This window comes from Meles meles, chromosome 10, assembly GCF_922984935.1.
Source record: "Meles meles chromosome 10, mMelMel3.1 paternal haplotype, whole genome shotgun sequence".
Lineage (NCBI taxonomy): Eukaryota > Metazoa > Chordata > Mammalia > Carnivora > Mustelidae > Meles > Meles meles.
The window spans coordinates 20,497,661-20,516,502 of NC_060075.1; the positions used below are offsets into that span (position 1 = coordinate 20,497,661).

The 18,842-nt window shown below is 52.8% G+C and overlaps 1 protein-coding gene across 2 annotated transcripts in view; it reads left to right on the top strand.

Moving 5' to 3' along the window:
- Positions 1-18,842, top strand: part of PLXNA4 (plexin A4) — a 424,337-nt gene that overhangs the window by 66,406 nt on the left and 339,089 nt on the right. For both annotated transcript variants that reach the window (XM_046020616.1, XM_046020617.1), the window contains exon 3: positions 14,982-15,164. In XM_046020616.1, coding sequence (XP_045876572.1) covers positions 14,982-15,164 — 183 coding nt within the window. The remainder of the gene's footprint in view (positions 1-14,981; positions 15,165-18,842) is intronic.

Genomic DNA, 18,842 nt, shown 5'->3' on the forward strand with positions numbered 1-18,842 from the left:
TTTTCCAGGTGCCTGGGCTGAAACTAAAAGATGCCATTTCTTTTTGGAGGTCCCAAGAAGCCAGAGACCCCTAGTGTGAGAGGGAATGGGAGAGGCACCGTGGGCCAGAGAGGAAGCAATCAGTTGACAATCATGGCCAGGCCAGAGAACAGAGGGGACTCTACTGGAGCCGTTGAGCCCTAGGGGGTGTTATGTCTTTGGGAACCTTTGGTTTGGGCAGTGACTGATCCACTCAGTAGAATCAAGGAGACAGGTTTATGAACTTGGAGGCCATGGACTTCTCCCACATGCAGGCTCTGAAGGACAGGCCCGGCGCTATGCTGTGTGTTTGTACGATACACATGGGAGCATAGCTCCCTGGGGGGATACATTAGGAAGCTGGCATGGGGAGGGCCCCTAGAGACCCTCTGGTCTGTACCTTCTTTCTGAGGTCCAGCCAGGGAAATGAATTACCCAAAGTCACTAATTTTGGGAAAGGATGGCAGACACAGCAATTGAGGAAGCTCTCCCTTGCTTCTCGAGGGAAATCCCACTTGCACACAGGCGTGCACACGCACACACCTACCCATGCGTGTATGCACACACGCAGTAAATATCCCCCCTAGCACGCAGACACACACGTACTCCCTAAGTTCAAAAGTGCAAGTCTACACCGTGTGCCTATGAACCAGCTAGTTCTTTTGCCATCAGATGAGTTGGCTATTTTTTCCTGTCTTTGCTTTTCTATTGGAAACTTGCTCACATTCTGTCTTTTCAGGTGAGGCTTTTGGGAGTAGAATCAGCTGCAGGGATCAGCCTGGCTGCCCATGGGCAGCTGTTTGTCCCGCCCTTGCTCCCTGCCACAATACAAAAAGCAAGTTCATCATGGAAGTCTGCAGAGCTGCAGGTCCTAAAGCCGCATGGTGGCCTTGGAGAGAACAGAGGGACGACAGCTTTGCAAGACAGGCTAATGCGAGGGCTGGGAGTCATGGAACCAGATAACAAGCTTTCGATTTTTCTTTGGGCTTTCATTAGCCCTTTCAAGCTGAAGGCAAGTTCAGGGCTGAGAGCAGAAAGGAGGAGGCCAGAAACTCCACACCGAGCTGGGCTGTGTCCCCAGCCAGTATAAAAGGCCACGCCAGCTTGTAATGTCAAGTATCAGTTTCCTTTGATTGGGCCGAAACTTGGATGGCTTTGCTCTGGTGCTCAGGTGCTCGGCCACAATTCATTTGGCCCCAGCTCAGACCACACATGACCCCCCTGCTTGTCATCAGCCAGGCTAGAGTCCTGGGCCTCCCTGGGAGGAACTCTCATGGGTGCACCGTTTACAAACCCAGCTTTTCCTCCACCCATTCATGTGGCTTTTTCCCTTGAAGCAAGGACTGACAAGTTGAATCTAGAGTGTTCTCTTTGGCCTCTGGGTCCAAGATTTCCTGCAGGTCTGTGAAGTGGGACAAATTCTCAGATGGCCTCTGTCCCATGGTGTTCCTTCTATAAGACAGTGGAGGAGGGAAGGTTGGGCCCAGGAAGTTGACTTTTAAGACCTGTGTTTTGTAGGCTAGGTGTTCCCTATGGGCTATATCATAATTACAACCCAAAAAGTTTGAGAAGGTATGATTAGTGGTTCGTTTTTTAAATTGAGATATAACTGACATATGTATGACATTTTATTGGTTTCAGATGTACAACGTAACAATCCGATATTGGTATGTATTGCAAAGTGATCACCGTACTAAGTCTGGTTAACCGCACATAGTTGCAAATTTCTTGTGATGAGAGCTTCTAAGATCTCTGCTCTTAGCAACTTTCAAGTATACAACACAGTATCTTAACCATGTAGTCACCACGCAGGACATCACATCCCCAGGACTTAGTTATTTTATGGCTGGAAGTTTGCACTTCTTTTTTTTTTTTTTTAATATTTTATTTATTTATGTGACAGACAGAGATCACAAGTAGGCAGAGAAGCAGACAGAGAGAGAGAGAGAGGAGGAAGCAGGCTCCCTGCGGAGCAGAGAGCCCAATGCGGGGCTCGATCCCAGGACCCTGGGATCATGACCTGAGCCGAAGGCAGAGGCTTTAACCCACTGAGCCACCCAGGCGCCCCTGGAAGTTTGCACTTCTTGACCAGTGATTCGGTTTTAACATGTTCCTGTTGTCTTCATTCCCTAAGGATAGGATGCCCATCTCGGGGTGTCCTTCAGGGCCTCCCAGCCCCCACCATTGCTTGGGATCCCCTTTCCTTCTCCTGAACTCAGGCCTCCAGCCCTCAGAACAAGCAACAGTATAAGCCCTGGCCCCTGACCCCCTCACTAGGTCCCAGCTGCCACTCTGGCTGTGTTCAAGGGAGGTGGGGTGGCCTGGGAAGAGAACACAGGTGTGACTTGGGCTGCCACGCGGGGGAGCGTTTGTGGAGCCACGTGGTGGGCCACGGCCTGATGACCAGACAGGAGAAGTGTCGCCCCGCGAGGCTGGAATCTTGGTCTGCAGCCCCCAAAGAGCTTCCTGTTGTTTGTATTCTAGATAAATCAGGGAAGACTGGCAGAGCCCACATCAGAGATAAGGGAGGGCGGCCCAGAGTGGCCTCCCCATGGAATTGGGTCGCTGTCAATGTAAATGCTTAGCAAACACGAACCTCTGAGTGGGTGTTGGGTGTAGAGGATGGAGAAGCAGCCCGGATGTCTTCTGGTGCTTGTGGGAGATGGTAGTGGATTTCATCCCTGCCTTCTAGGCCCTTCTTCACTGTGTCCTGGCTTTCCCCGTTTGGATAGAAAGAGATATCCAAGGACAACTGGTCTAGTGTCTGAAAATTACTCTACAGGTCTCAGGAGGGCATGGGCAGAAAGAAGGTCCTAGAGGCATTAGCCAGGGGTCCTATTCTGTCTTGGAGTCAGGGGATTAAAGGCCAACCTGAGGCCCTTTGCTTATGCACATCCAGGAGGGTTAACGCTAATGATAGAATCTCTGTTTCTGCTGCTCAGCACTGTCTCTGGTCCCTTTTGAAGGCTGTCACCCAGGCTTCCCAAAGTGTCTGCCTGCAGAACACAAGATGATCGGCATGAGAAGCCCATTGCCTATGGCTTCTGTCATGTGCCAGGGCCCTGAGCAGACCAAGGGGACAGCTCCCAGCCTTTTCTTGCAGCCCTGACGGTCCTGATCCAGAGTGGGGCAGCCGGGCTAGAGAGTGCTGTTCTGGGCCAAGGCTCTTGGGCTCTATGGGCCGAGGGGCCTGGCCTCCCAGAGTCCCCCAGGCGTAGCTATCCATGCCTCCTCAACCTTTCTTCACCTTCTCGGCTAACTCATGAAACTAACCCACTGGAACAGACCTTCCACCTCCAAATGAATTAATGATTGAAGGAGGCATTTATCAGGCCCTGGCAATGTACCCCCTCACAGTGGATGCCGAGAATTGTGAAATGACATCAGTGTCCAGGAGCCCAAGGGTCCAGGAGGGAGCTGCACCCCAGCAGGTGATGATGGCCGATGTAGCAGGAACGATGGCTGTGGTCACAGGAAAGGTTGTCACTCGTGCCACCAAGTCTTCTCTGAGTTTGGATCCGATTGAGAAGTGGACATGGGAGTCAGGGAGCGTCAGTTTTAGTGCTGATAAAGCTGAATGGGGCAAAAATCAGCTGCTTCCTCTTCCTCTGAAATCTTGAACTTTGGGTGACCTTCCAATACAAAATGTAGAAAGTGCTCGGGGCAGAAACTATTATCCAGAGTCATTGCCTCACACGGGTCATGTCTCCGTAGCGGGAGGGGAGAGGGGTGGCCTTCAAGCTGCCTGACGATCCCCTCGTGGGGGTCATTCGTATCGGGCCTGACAGTTTCCAGAGGGGTTCATCACCTCCTTTTCTTCTCCCAATGGTGCTGTGGGATAGTAGCAAAGGTAACATCCTCCCCAGCTGAGAAACTGGAGGGAAAAGTCAAGTACTTCACTCAAGGTCATAGGATTGGGGGACCAGAGCCCACTATGCATCCTCATTCTCAGCCCCGTGCTTTCCCCAGCAGGGCTCGGTGGTGTGCTAGTAACCTCTGGCAGGGGGCGATCTATGGCGCAGGGATTGTCTGGGCACTAAGGGCACTTACAATCCTGGGGTCCTGGACCCTATAGCACTAAGCACCAGGGAACCCCCCACCACTGTAAGAACTAGAAAACCCTCTCACATTTCTGGAAGTCCAGGGTGGAGAAACATCGCCAAACCACACGTCTATCTAACTTGGGGTTCACCCACCAGCCCTACTCTATCCCACACGGTTCACAGAGGCGCAGGGACTGAGTTTTTTATTTTTAACCCCAAGCATCTCTTCATGTCAGACGGTGGGGAATAGTGCAGGAGAACCCTGTTCACAGGAGCCCTTGCTTTGATTCCTGTAGGCATTAGTTTTGCAACACAGCAGCCCTGGGGGGAGACAGGGTCAGCCCTCCACCCCTACCCTGGTCTTGGGCTGGCCTCCCGTCCCGGCCTGGATGGTTCTTGGGTTTGTCTGGCGCCGGGGATCCTGAAAAACCATGAGAGGGGGCATCCGGAATGGTCAGGTGGCCATCCCAGGCTCCGGGGGCTGGTTTCTGCCTGTCCGCTCAGGGTGTTTTCTTATTCCCAGCCAGCAGGAAGTGTGGCTCTGGTTAGATGGGGTACATCCTGTTGTTCATGGCGCTAGGCAAGGCTTTCTCCTGCCGCACCAGCCAAGAACTCCTCCTCTTGCCTGCCCCATGCCTCCTTCCTCAGCTCCATTACATCGGACACACACTTGCACACACGCATGCACGCACGCACACACCAGGCCCGCCAAACGTACTCCCTGCACACCACACTCAAGTCGCAGGCCCCCGACTCAGGGCCCCGGCACTCACGCCCCACCGCCTGCTGACCCAGTACTCCAGACTTTAAGGTCAGCATTTGGGGGCCTGCCACATGGCAACCCCAGTCTTTACAGAGCCACGTGGTCCCTCTCTCCCCTGGATTTGGCTTCTGTGCTCAGCACACCGGTGAGAAGGCCATCTACTTCCCTCTTTTTGGCCAGCAGGGTTTGCAATGACAGTCATATCCTAGATAAGTACACATGGTGCTTTCGGGTACAGGACGGTGGCTGAGCCTTCGGTGGTGTGCTGGGCCAGGTGAAGGGTCACGTCCCCCCAGAATGCTGCCCTGAGGCCTGTTGAGTCAGCAGGGAGAATGACGGGACCCCGGAGACCTCCAAGGCCCCTCAGCCCTCTCTCGGCTGCTCTCTCTGCTGTGTTCCGCTGTTGAGCTTCCGCTCATCTCCTTAGTCCCTCTCCCCCTCTTTGTGTGACGGATTCTCCACCCACACACTACACGGAGCTGCAAATGTAGCGAGCTCCCTCTCACGTGCACGCACATGCACGCACACGCCCCACACGGTGTGTGGCCGCCCAGCCAGCACCGGCAGCCGGGTCCCTCGTTCAGTGAGCACGCACACCCGCCAGACGTCACGGCCCAGCTCCACACTCTGGGCCTTTCCAAGCCCCGTCATCCTCACGGGGCGGTGTTTTGGCTGGGATTCTGGCTGGAGAGTTCGGGGCTCTGGGTCTCAGCCAGTCCCTGCTCGTGAGAGGCCACTGGGCTCGCAAGCGGCTTCCCTTTCACTTGGAGTCATACATTCCCTCTTCAGGAAGGGGCTGATAAAAATACTATCCCTTTCCTAAAGCCTGTTGAGATTCCTTAGGAAAGAGGACTGCATAGACTTTAATAAGTGACAGGAGACATAGGACACGTTGTGTTTGTAAGCTGCTTTAACATTTCACCGCCGCACCTGTGGGACCTTTATTCTCCTTCAGTTCTAAGAACCACCCGATGGGATCGAAAGGGACTTAATAACACTACTAGGATTTCAGACATATTTTTTTCTTCACCAGAATCTGCATTGGAAAGATTTGGGCTGTGCCTAAGCCAAAGGTTACATTCCATATCCCAGGCCTGGAATGTTCCCTGTTCGCCTGCCTGTCCATCCAGCACACGTTATGAATGCTAAGTGAGGGCATCTGAAGGAGAGGTTACATTTCAAGCTGGACCCTCCCTGCCACTACCTTCAGGTGTCCCTCGGTTTTTGCAAGGCACGAGGGAATGACTGCACGTTGGTGCAAGGGGCTTGATATTTTCATTAACCAAGTTGGTGGAGAGAAGACAGAAAGACAACTAGGGGAGTTTCCCGTTTGGCCTCTCCATGTATGTGTCCTCCCCTGGTGGATTGGGCCCCACAGGCTTTCCATGGAGATGAAACGAGATCTGCAGGAGAAGAAAGCCCACGTCTTTCCCAGTCTCGGTGTCATTACTGTGTCTCTGTCAGCGTTCCAAAATATAATGGGATTTGTTTGGCTGATTTATCCTGCGCGCAGGCAACATTACCCAGACTCACACACGGGCCTGAGAAGCAAGAGGGGAAGATGCGCGGCTACAAGAGTGGGACTAATAAAATTTACTCCCACTAACAAGGGAATGGCTGACCCCATAATTCAGCCTGGCCAGCGGGGCCACTGCCTCCCCGTGCCTGCCAGAAAATGCACAAACTTAATCATCGTGGCGTGCCCTGCTCCAATTATACCTCTGGTGGCACTGAGGCCATCTGGGAGGGGAGAGGGGATAAGGGGTTGATGGGCAGTGTGGACCCTCTTTGCCCTTGGCAGGGAGCCACTGAGCACTTTTGCAGCTAAGGCACAAATGGACCGAAGCAGCACCCAGCGGGGCTGTGCTTGGGACAATTCCCAATGCTGAGAAGCCTTCCCTGGTATCCCCCTAGGGTCCAGCCTCTGCTACTCGGCCACTAGACTAGCCTCAGCATGGTCGCCATCTGCAGAACGGGGGTCCTGGTTCTCTTGCTCTGGTCATGTTGTCATGGGCTTGTCTGCTTACTGGAGGGAGAGACTGAGGGCTCTCCACAGCTGAGCCACGGCCGACTGTTGGTTACCAGCAGGCCTGCAGAGTGTGCTTGGCCTAATGCCTCTCAAAATAGTAGCCTGAGCTTCCTGCTAGAAGGGTAGCTTGTTATGATGATGAGTGAGAGACCACTTAGCTCTCCGGTGGGACGGAGCACAGGCAGTCTCAAACACACATAGAAATATTAAAATGGGTACAAAAATAAGCATTGCTTTTGGCAAATCACTTCCATAGATTCACAGGTAGTCAAGGGCCTTCAAACAGTGAATGTTTGCTTCGGAAGCCACGTACACATATAGAACTCCTACAACATGATGACCTTCTGGCCTATATTTTAGTCCCCTCCCTTTTAAGATGCTCAGAAGCAGGACACTTGTCTCTTGGGGACATTGGTGTGATTTGTGGGGTTGTTCTCCCAACCCCCAGCCACTTCTCATGAAGTCCCTTCCATACGGTTTTGTCTAAGTAGGTTATTGGCACTGTGGTTTGCTGGCTTCCCTCCTCTGTCTCCGTACACATTCATTCCCCCTACTATCTCATTGAAAAAGACACAATACAGGAATCATTCTGAGATACTGCATTAGTAATGAAGTGGATGAGACCTCATTCCCTCATTCCGTTTCCAACATCTGAGCTCACCCCCGGGGTGTCAGGGCCGGTCTTCACCGGCTGCAGGACTTACCTGGCTATTCAGAACCATGCAGGGTCAGGATGGGCCATGGGCAGACCTTCAGGGGAGGGTTAAAACTCAGAAAAGACACACAAAATTTTATGGAGGACAGTAAAGCAATTGGTGGGTCACATAGCCCTGTTTTGGGGATTGCTTCCTTTGTTGCAGAAACGAGCACTCAGGTACGTGGGCTATTTGATAGAGGAAGAAGTTTTCGGTAGGGGTGGACCTAAGCCTACCAAACCTCCTCAAGATGTTTCCACCTCTCTGAGCACTCTGGCTGCTTACTTCGCCACCTGCCCCAGTCAGAGGGCACTCAGAGTCCTCTCAGGGGTAGATGCGCCGTGGGCATCAGCCCCTGCTGCATTTATTAACACCTTAGGGGTCAGTGGTCATATTTGAGCTACGGCCCCCGATAAGTGGGTGATTATTGCCTTCTTGTACTGCAGAGTTTTACAGCTGGAGTTTCTATCTGGACCCGAGCTACTTCAGCTTATCTAATCAATATCTCCCTTTAAAAAGAAATCCCACGTGCATAACTCACTGAGTCCCCATTTCCAGTGGAAGTCTGCTATGGTCAGATTTTGGGATGTGTGTGTGTGTAAATTAATTAATTAATGGGAAGAATTCAGGGCAGCTGAGCATGAAGAATCCAAGACCTTTTCTTTTCCACATCAGCAGGCACCTCGTGGGCGTCCCTCCTCTTTCTCTCCTAACTTACATTCCTTTTCAAAACTTCAGCCCTCGCTTTTCTCTTGGACTGACAGACCCAGGAAGGGAGGAAGTCCTGTTGTGGCAATTGGCCAGTGGCCTCCTCCACAGGGGAGAGTTCGTTGCTTCCAGAGGCCCCGGAAAGGCAGAGCCCTCACGCTGGGTGGCAGGAGAAGGGGAGGCAGGGAGTCTTCCCTGAGCAGCCTCTGACCCTGGGATAGCTTCCTTTGGGGCCACCCTATAGCCACCTTGGGGGAGGCCCCTATATAAGGTCAGCTTTTTCCCTCCAGATACCATTTTGGTACCATTTTCCCCCAACAGATCCCACGGGGGTCCTTTCACTCTGTACGCCTCTATTTCCTCTTCTGTAAAACGGGGCTGTTGGAGTCTAAGATGCTGACTTCTTTGACTTCTCTGAGCCCACCGAGGGGTGAAAGCCTGGCCATGCTCTGTGCTGGCTGGAGCACTCAGAGCTGAGCCGGCACATGGCCTCTCCTGAAAGCCCTGAGGCTTCCCTGGGCCTGCTCTAGCACTGTGTATGCAGCTGAGGCAGGACACGGATGACCTTGTCCGAGTCACGTCCCAGGTCTGTCTCCCTCAGCAGGAAAGGAGCAGAAACAGAAGAGATGTTTCCATCTGTGTATTTTTGGGTCCTTACCTAGGCCTTTGTCTACTCGTTCCTTCCTACACGTTCTCAAGCATCGTAATAAGTGAGGAACGGTAAATAGCGTTATTGTCTCTTACTGGCCCAGCTTCCCCTCATAGAGACAGGAGATCCAATAACCTAAGATCCCAAAAGTTTGATGGAAAAAGGCCGAACAAAAGCCTCTTCAGTGGGTGAGCTTGGGCAAGTCTCTGGTACCTTCTCCCCCGTGTGATGGTCTGGCCTTCCAGCAATGGGGGGGAACCTGGGGTCTGCATGAGGCTAGGTGCTATTTTTGCATTTAGGGAAGGCAGGGGAGCTGGTTTGGGCCCAGATGGAAGGACTCCCCTCTTTGGTGGACCAGGAGCTGCCCACAGAGTAAGGGAGGATCAGGTCGGACTTGTAGCCTCCATCCCGGGCCCAAGTTTACTCCTGGCGACTGGAGCAGTTGGCCGCTGCCTCCCCTTTTGGAGGGGTTGGCTGCATCTGTCCAGCCCTGCTGGCTCACCTGGTCGGCCTCTTTCGGATCAATTCGGGATATTTGTAAACAGCCGATGCCTGGGGTAAGAGGGGTGGCCTGTGGCTATGGAAGAGGCCGTGTCCTAGAGCTGAGCTAATTGGCCCACAGGGGGATGGACCTGGTGACCTTTACCTCATTAGCACCACATCTGGATCACTGAGCTCTGGCCTAGTTCTGACCTTTCCATAATAAGGACTCGATGTGGGGCTTCTGCCAAGGTGGGGCATCGGAGGGCGGCCCAAGACCACCCCACCGGGTAGGGGAGCGGCCTGTGCTGCACCAGCCAGAGTGAGAAGCAGGTTCAGGACCAGGTCCCTGGCCGCCTCATCGCCCAAGGCCTTCCAGGTGGCTTGGCCCAGGGGTCAGGGTGACAGCGCTTCCTTATGAGTCTGTCACCAGGGCACGGGGCTGGGACAGCGCCAAGGAGCTATCTCCCAGGTCCGCTGTCTTCCTCCGCCCTCTCCACAGTCTCCACAGAGACCCCCCCCCCCGGACACCTCTGGGGTCCTCGGTTGACCTTTCGGCAGCTCTGCCCCAGGAGCCCGGGGAGGCGGCCGGAGGAAGGATGCCGGCAGAATTAAAACCCCCTTTCCGTGGAGATGATAGAGCTTTTCAGAGTGCCAGGCTCTCTGCAGAGTGGGAGCAATTTCCCCGTAATTGGTAAAGTAACCGTAACTGCTCTGTCATTTGTATGTAGCGACACGTAATTGCACGGTAACCTTTGCTGCCGCGCGCGAGGGAAGCGCAGTGAGCTATTAGATTGTAATTTGGAGTGTCAGCTTCAGCTCTCCCCGCCCCCTCTGCCGCCACCACCGCCTGGGAGGCCGCCGGGGAGCCTCTGCCTCCGGGTCCTGCGGGCCCTGCTTCCGAGCCGCTAGGCTGTCTCCTCCTGCAACTGCCTGGGCTGGGCCGCCCTCAGCCAGGCCCGGACCTCCGGGTCTCCGGACTCCGCAGGGTCTCATGTCAGTGCTTCTCAAACCTGGCGAAAGGCCACGTCACCTACCCGGACAGGTGTTAAGATGCAGGTCTCTGAGCCTCGTTCCCAGAGTTCCCGATCCAGTAGATCCGGGGTCGGTTCGAGAGTTTGCATGCCTCATATGTAGCATGGAATGTTCTGGTTGTTTAAACCCATTCCTCTGTTCCTTCCTTCAGCCTCATAGGCCTTATAGATCTGTAGGAAGTTCCACTTTTGCTGTTTCATCCTGATGACATTAGGCCCTCTGATTGTGGTTTAACACCGCTCTGACATAGAGACCATGAATTTCCCCCCAAACAGGAGACTCACAGAGATTGTCGGAATTGTCTAAGGATGACAAACGATGAGAACGAACACTCCCACGGCACCAAGTGCCAGACTGTGTTCTACGTGTGTTAAATCATTTGATCCTTACCACAGCACTAGGAAGTATGTACTCTTATATCCCCATTTTACCAATGATAAGCTGAGGCACAGAGAGGTTAGATACCTTGCCCAAGGTCACACAGCATTAAGTGGTAGAGTTGGGGTCCAAACCGAGGCATTCTGATTCTAGGGCCACAGTGTTAACTATGGGGAAAGTCAGGCTTTCATTTCCTCATCCATCCTTCCATCCATCCATCCATTTAACATATATGTCTTAACCTACCATGAACCAGGAACTAAGCTCAGGGTACAGAGACACCTAAAACATGATCTTGTCCTTGAGCTCACAGTCCCTGGAATCCAGTGGATCACAGGTTTTAGTTTATAAGCCATGCAACCAAGAGGACATTTGTGGAGACCAGATTTGGGATCCTCCTGATCGGGGCAGAAGGGTGGAGCCCTGGCTAAGGCTTGAACAGAGAACCCTGTCTGTTCACAGGTTTGCCCAAGTAGGTACCACATATATTCCCATGGGACAGAACCTTATTTTTTCCTGGGTGAGAATGAAGTTGCTGTCTAACAAACAAGCATTATAACAATGGCTGGAGCTCATTTGTGTGCATTTGTGGAACAGCTGAGGGAGAGGTGTGCCCGGGCGTCTGATTACACTGGGGTGCGGTCCACTCTTGCCTCCTCTGGCTGCTGCTCTCATCTTGCTGTTAATGGGGCCCAGGGGAGAGCTGGGCCAGGGTAAGAGCAGACACTCTCCTCCTCCTTTGCCCAGGGTGTTCTGGAATCCACGCCAGCCCTCACCTGTCGAAGGCTTGCACCAATTAGCCTTTCCTTCCAGGGCCCACACGGCCCTGGCATCTGCCCCTCATACCTCAGCCTCCCGGGTCTGTGGTCCCTATGGGGTCCCCTTGCCCCGCCCGGTGCTCTAATTGCCCCGTGGCCGCAGCTCAGACCCAGCACGGTGGTGTCCTTAGGGAGCCTGCACCGGTCAGAGGCCGTTCTAAGGACTCCCTGCAGCCATCCTACCCCTTCTGGACAGAATTCCCATTAAAAAAACGAATATGAAATATCATCTCAAATTGACAAAATGGCTTTCCTGTCTAGCCAGTATCTTCATACCTGCTTTCTCACCTGGCCCTCGGGACAGTCCGGTCTTCCTGTTCTATAGGCAAAGGAAGGAAAGCTCAGAGAACAGGAGAGGACTATGCCAAGTTGTATAGTTCGGAAGCGGGCCGCGCATGTGAACCTGAGTCCTGTGTTTTTTCTGTGACTTCAATGTTAAAAATTCCAACACCCCCCCCCCCCCACTTTGCACCTGCTTTGAGGAAACAAAGAGTCAGCCCCTCGTGCCACAGCTGGGGGATCTTAGCCTCCATGTGGACCTGGACTGCACCTGGTCCAAGGCCTCGATCACACCTTTATCACCTGGAGCCCTATTTAGAGGGAGAAACCAATACATGGGGGGAGGGGTGGGCTCGGGAGAAAGCCATCATTGTCCCCGGATCCCAATGCCACATTAGGAACCCCACCTGTGGCCTTGCTTTATTTGAGGCTGATGACAGCACCATCAACTGGGCAGTGTGGGGGATGACGGTCAAGTGCAGGTGAGCAGACTGCCTGCCTCCTAACTGGGCCTTTCAAGAAGCCGTCCTGAGCGGGGATGGGCAGAGCCCTCGCCACCGGGCCGCCAGGCTGAGCTGTCCTCGCTTCCTTCCACTGAAAACATTCCTCCCTGGGCCCCTTGCCACTAAGTTGCCAGAGTGGCAGAGAGTTGGTGTGTCTGAGCAAGCCACGATTTCATGCTGTACTTGGCCAAATACATATGCTCTTTTCGTAAGCGATTGTTTATTTATTTGTTTGTGTTCTGCCCAGCCAAGGGGAAGAATGGTATTCGGTAACTGGCCACTCAGAAATGTGGTTCTGGGGGCCGAGCAGCCTCAGGTTTTCCCATGTCCGTGAGGCAAATGTTTGTGCCAAGGGTGGCGAGAGAATGTCAAACCTGGCTTGCCTTGCCCCCTGCCTCAGTTTCTCCTTGTGCTGCATGGATAATCATCCAGCCTCCCCTCCTTGGAAAACGGATCGTAATGGCAGAAGGCCCTGCCGCACAGCTTAAGGTTGAGAAAGTCAGGCATGAGGGCTCCCTAGGAAGTGGAGGCAGGAACAGGCAAGGCCACGAGGAATCCCAGCATGCCCTAGGCTGCCCATGGCATGCCTGCTGGGTCATACTGCTGTTACGTCCAGCAGGGAGAAGACACCATCTTCCTTTATCTGGATTTTTCTTCCTTCTTTTCTTTTTATCCCTTTTACCCTCCATCACCTGTCTCCCCTGCCCCCCAATCTCCTCAGTTTAGGAAAGAACCATAAAGATGCAACTAGACCTTGGAAGCTCCCTCCAAACTTTGACTTCTGTATTGTTTCTTTGAGGGGGAGGAATTGGGGGCTGTGTTTGGCCTGGGGTATTGGACCAGACCACGCAAGAAAGGCCAGAGGGGATCAAAGACATGATACGGACATCTGCTCAGCATGTGGCTTGCCTGGGCTTGCCCCTGCTCGCCCCAGCTCTGCCACAGCTGCCCCCTTGATAAGGAGGAGGGGAAAAGTCACAGAGAGGTTTTAGATGCTCAGCACGTTGTCTTCCCTGAGATGGACAATGCCTGTCCCCCCATCCCCCTACCCTGGGAAGGAGCCAAGGGGCCCCCTGAGTCCCTGGAAAGCTGAGTTGGCCACTTTCACACAGCTCCATTGGCAAGAGCCTGCCTGCTGGTTCTCCAGATGCCTTTTCTTTTGGCTGGATTGAAGCCTTTAAAAAAGTGACACCTTGGATTTTATTTCACTCCTTTTTCTGCAAAGTCCAAAGACGTTTACAGGCGTGAGCTCTATAGGCTTTATGGAAACCCATCAAAAAGCAGGGCTTGTTTCCTTCATCTTTATAGAGTGGAAAATAAAAGCACGGGAAGACTGAATAACTCCTCTAAGGCCACACAGTTCTTTTAAGAAGGAGGGGGAAGCCGGCGTAGGTGCCTAGAGCCTTCGGAGAGCTCTGTGCCACACCAGAGCTGCTTGGTGGGGATGTTGGGGGCTCCGTGTTGCCATGGCAAGGTTCTCCCCTCCCCAGTGAGACAAAACCCAACTGTGACCCTGTGCTCACCTGCGGATCTTGTAGCCTGGAGTAAAACAAGAAGAGATTTGGCCAAAACTCCATGGGGAAAATGGTCCAAAGGCTTTTGCTGTTGGGTTTGTCCCAGCTTCTGCTCCTAGGATTGTCCAGGATTCAAGACCCTGGGTATCTGGGGGACGCACTCTTTAAGGAATGCTCACAGGTGTTCCAGTGATTTTTAGGGAATACAACGTTTGGGGAAGGCTGAAGGAATGTTAGACATATTTCTTCTTAAAAAGACTTTTCAGACCTTTCCTGTAACTAATCATTATGAGTCTCTTACATGGTGTTAGAACGTACTGTGTTTCAGTATTAAATTATTTACTCAAGGAGCCCTGTTTGGTAGAACATCTTGGCAGGGTGGTGAGGGGGAATCTTGACTTCCACAGAAGACACTTCAGGACATGCTGGTGTAGGTATGACAAGACCAGGGTTGCCCATGTTTACCACGCCTTTAAAAAAGAGCAGGGAGTCTGATGGGGCATCCATCATGAGGCACTAGTGTGACTCCTTGAGTTCCTTCTAGAACCTTCCATTTCTCCTATTTCTCTCTCCCCAACTGACTGTCTGCAGCTGCCTCTGTCATGGTATTATCATTCACGTGTTAATGTTTCTAGTTCTCTGTTCTATGCTCTCGAGTCTTCATTTGTGTGTCTGCTCAACTTAATAAGTTGTAATTGCGGAGGCCACATTCCCTCTTATTCCTCAGGAGAGCTGTCTGGAGCCCACACTCATGCCCGCTGGCCCAGGGCTCGCTGGTGTGATGGTGATGAAGGAAAATCTTAGCTACAAACATGGCGCCTGGAAGGGGTTGGAGGTGGAGCAGAGAGAACGCGGAGGCCAGGAGAGGAAAGAGACTCTCGGGATCTGTGTTTTTCTCACCATGGTCCTGCCACCTGCTTAGGCCGACTATTGACAAGCCACCTGGTCTCTCTGGATCTGAGTTTTTCGTGTAAAAAAGAATTCTTCTAGCCCGAGAAGTTCCCTGACTCGGTACGTCAGCTTATTGCCTGGCAGCTCCCTCCTAATGTTTCTCCTTTTTATTTTTCAGCTCTTAACCATCGATGATAATTTCTGTGGCCTGGATATGAATGCCCCCCTGGGCGTGTCCGAGATGGTGCGTGGCATTCCCGTCTTCACGGAGGACAGGGACCGCATGACTTCCGTCATCGCATACGTCTACAAGAACCACTCTCTGGCCTTCGTGGGCACCAAAAGCGGCAAGCTGAAGAAGGTAGGAGCGAGGTGCAGTTATTCTGGTTATTCTGAAGGCGATCGAGCCCCATGGGGACGGGTACCATCTGTGCTGTTTTACTACTTTGGCCCTGGTGGGCCGGTGATACAAACTTGAGCTAAGCAGCTATGTTGCTCTTGAGGTCACGAGTGATGCTCTGTCCTTTCTCTGCCTCTGTGCAGAGGGTTCCTGCGGGAATCACAGTGGGAGAGCGTGGACATGCACCTCTCCCTTGCAGCTGGTGTGCACGTGGGGAGATAGCCCAGCCTGGCGAGGCCATCCGAGATGGCTTGTTCTCTCCAGTTTGGGTCTGTGCCCTAACGCAAAGGCTTTCTAAGGCCGGGGTGGTTGGGAAGGTGGGCAGGGGCAAGTTATGTACCTGTTCCTCTTGCTTTGGCCCTTTTGAGGGGTGCATCCATCTGGATTCGTGCAGGGAAACAGATGGAGGAAAGTGCAGGGCCTGCTGGAGTTGCTGACGGGGCTGAGTCAGATCGTGGGATGAGGAAATTGTGGGCACTATGGGGGCGTAGACATTACTTGAGGTGGAGTAGATCGGTGTGATCTGGGACAGGAGCTATTCCTCGTCGCTCTCCAGAAGCTTGCTGGCCTCAGGGTCCTGGGTGATGTTGGCTCATCAGCAGTGTTGGGGAGCACGCTTCCATCCAACTTTCATGTCTCACCTCCCCCGCCCTGCTCAGGCTTCTCATCTCAGTGACTTGGAGGTGGTGTCCTAGAGAGCCCCCTGGATGGGATCCAAAGCCTTCCGGAGACAACCTGTACCTCCTGTTTTGTGTTGACTGATACTTACGCTTCAGTCTTGTCCCAGGGAAATACCGGTGAATCCATGTGGAACCCCTGCTTGTCTGATTTAGACATGCCTTGGAATTCTCTGGATATTGTGTGATTCCACACCGGGCACTGCCCAATCTGGGAAAGCTTCGAGCTCTACTTTCTCTTTGCTGTGCTTCTGGGTATCAGCTCCACGCGGTCAAGGAGACGGGGCCTCGGCAATTCGAGAAGACTTTGCCGACTCTCCCATCCTACCATGCAACAGCCCGGCCATCACTTCTTTCTTTAAATTCTACAGGAACAGGCGGCGGGGCTGGAGTGTGAGAGGACGGAGGGGGGAGGCGGGGAGAGGTGTGTGTGAGGTGGGGAGTGTGTGGGGAGTAGTGACACGGGGAGTATCTGGAGGAGGAAGCCCGTCCTGGTGAAATGTCATGAGACACCGCAAGGCTGGTGCGGGCGGCATGCCACCGTCTGCTACTACCCGGAGGGCTCACCATGACGCTGTAGCATAGGGCCTCACGTGTCCAACGCACAACGCTTGTAACCGCCATCTACATAACTATAAGAACTGTATTTCAGGGTTCTCTGCCTTTCTGCAAAGACTCGATTAAACATAAGTGAACATTTTGCTCCTGCCCTGGCGTCTCGGGATGATTTTGGCTCATGCCTTGAGCCGAACCTTGTGGATGCCCCAGAAGGTTCCACCTGTGACATGCAGGTGTGTCATCCTGGTGCAACTCCTGTTGGGTGGGGCCACCTCCCGCCTCTCCGTCTAGGCATGGGAGCCCGGGCTGACTCTGCTCTCTCCTCTTCCCTTTGTCTGTGGCTTCCAGCTTCCCGTGAGGCATCAAACATCCAAACCGGCGGAAGCTGTGTCCGAGAAGCCTCAGAATAAACAGAGGAGGGTAAATCCTGGGCTTTGGAGCGGGGGCTTCAGGAGTGTTTCTGTTGGATGCTCAGATGATTTCATTCTTTATTCTGATTCAGTGAACTTGGTTTGCTAGAAAAGTGAGTTCTAAACGGCAAAGGCGTTCACATATGCGGTTCGTACAATGAGACGTCTGTTGACCTGCTTCGTCTGGCCCGACGGGTGAATAAGCACTTTGGAGAGTAAAAATGTAAGCAAGACAATTCGGGGTGCCTTCACTCTTCTCTCTAGTGAGCCCAATCTCAGTGCAGTGGAGAAGTGACTTACCCCAAAGCGCTAGAAGTTTCGCCCCCACTGAACGTCCTACCCCGTGCCATAGGATCATTTACTTGCTAGCAAGACTGTGTAAATAGATCCTCTAGGAGGCTTTTTCTTTTTCCCCTTGGTCATTGTCTGAGCTGGTGTCAGTGAAATAAACACTGGGAGTTCAGTGCACATAACAGTACAGACAGTTATTTTCTCTTGGGGGAGAAAAAGAGACATGCTTCCCGGCCACGGCTGCATGGTAAACCCAAGGCAGTCAACTTGCAAATGCCTGCTGTTGGTCAGAGGGTGGCCTGAGGTCAGTGGAGGCTGGCTCCCCTGCACCCGCGGAAGCCTGGCCCCTGATGGGGAGGTCAGAGTGCGGCACGGCTCCGGTGGGCTGAGGACACGCACGGTGTGCAGAGACAATGCTCGTAGGGCAGGCTGTAGGCAGAGCCTTACCTTCAAGCATCCCCAGAGCTCACCCGGACCAGCAACGACAGGCAACACCTGACCAGGAGGCTTGGAGCTTTATAAACCTCGGGCTGGCATTTCCCATTATTTTTTTTTTTTTCCTTTGGGGAGTTTATATAAGAACAATTCTGTTTCAGCCACCTGGGACGTTCCGTTTAATTTCCAGAGCAGTGGTGGGATCTTTGAAGCGTAAACATTTGAGAGGTAAGAGCAGAGGGTCATGTAGGTGGGGAACAAGCCAGCACACCTTCCTGGGGAAAGCCAGGCCATCGGGGCAGCCAAACTTTCTGCTCCACGAGCTCCGAGTGGCAGGCTTTTAAATAGTTCTGCTGGAGCCCGCCTACGGCTGCTGCAAGCTCAGCACCGCTGGCCCAGGGGACGGTTTGAGTTGGGAAAGGAAGGCTGGGCCGCCAACTCTGTTGTTTGAAATAATAAAAAGCAAAACTGGCCAGTTTATTTATTTTTTCGGAACAATAGAATTCCCCACCCCCTCCTCTCCTCGCTGAGCACCACCCCCCTTTCCTTGCCAGCACTCTGTATTGCCTTTCCCAGAGGCTATCAGACCACATCCACCTTTTGGGAAGAGGCCCAGCCGTGAAATGCTTTGGGCCTGCAAGAGGATTTTGCGGGAAGTTTTGTGAGCTGCTGAAACCAGGGGGTGAGAATAATGGAAATCATACTGTAGCTGTAATTACAGAGTTGTCTTCTCTGAGCCCTGTAATAATCTCCCGTGTGTATCAAGGGCCATGCAGAGTTCTTTGCCATACGACAGGTGACTCGAGATGGGGAGGGTAAGTGGGAGGTCTTGGGGCTTTGCTGTGGGTTTCCGGGGTCTGGGAGCTAGACTGTAGCGATCCATAGGCTGCCCTCGAAATTACTGACTTTTCCTTTTGTTTGAAGGGTGTGGGTCCTTGTCATTTGCAACCTTGCCTCTGATGATCATAATTTCACTCCTTTCGTGCACACATCACATGAGGCAGAGGGAAAGGAGGTGAGGAAAGTGCCAATTTGGATGTCTTTTATGTTTTCTGGTGTGTGTGTGTGTGTGTGTGTGTGTGTGTTATGGCGGTAAGGGCAGCTTTTCCATGGCGAGCGTTATAGGCAAGTGCTTTTAAGAAACGTGACATATAAATACTACAGTCACCAGGAAATACTTAAGAACTTAGAAGTAATCCACAGACTGTTAAAATTTCAATTCCAGGTTAAAAGACAAACATCCCGGTCTGCTTTAGGGTGTCTGTAGA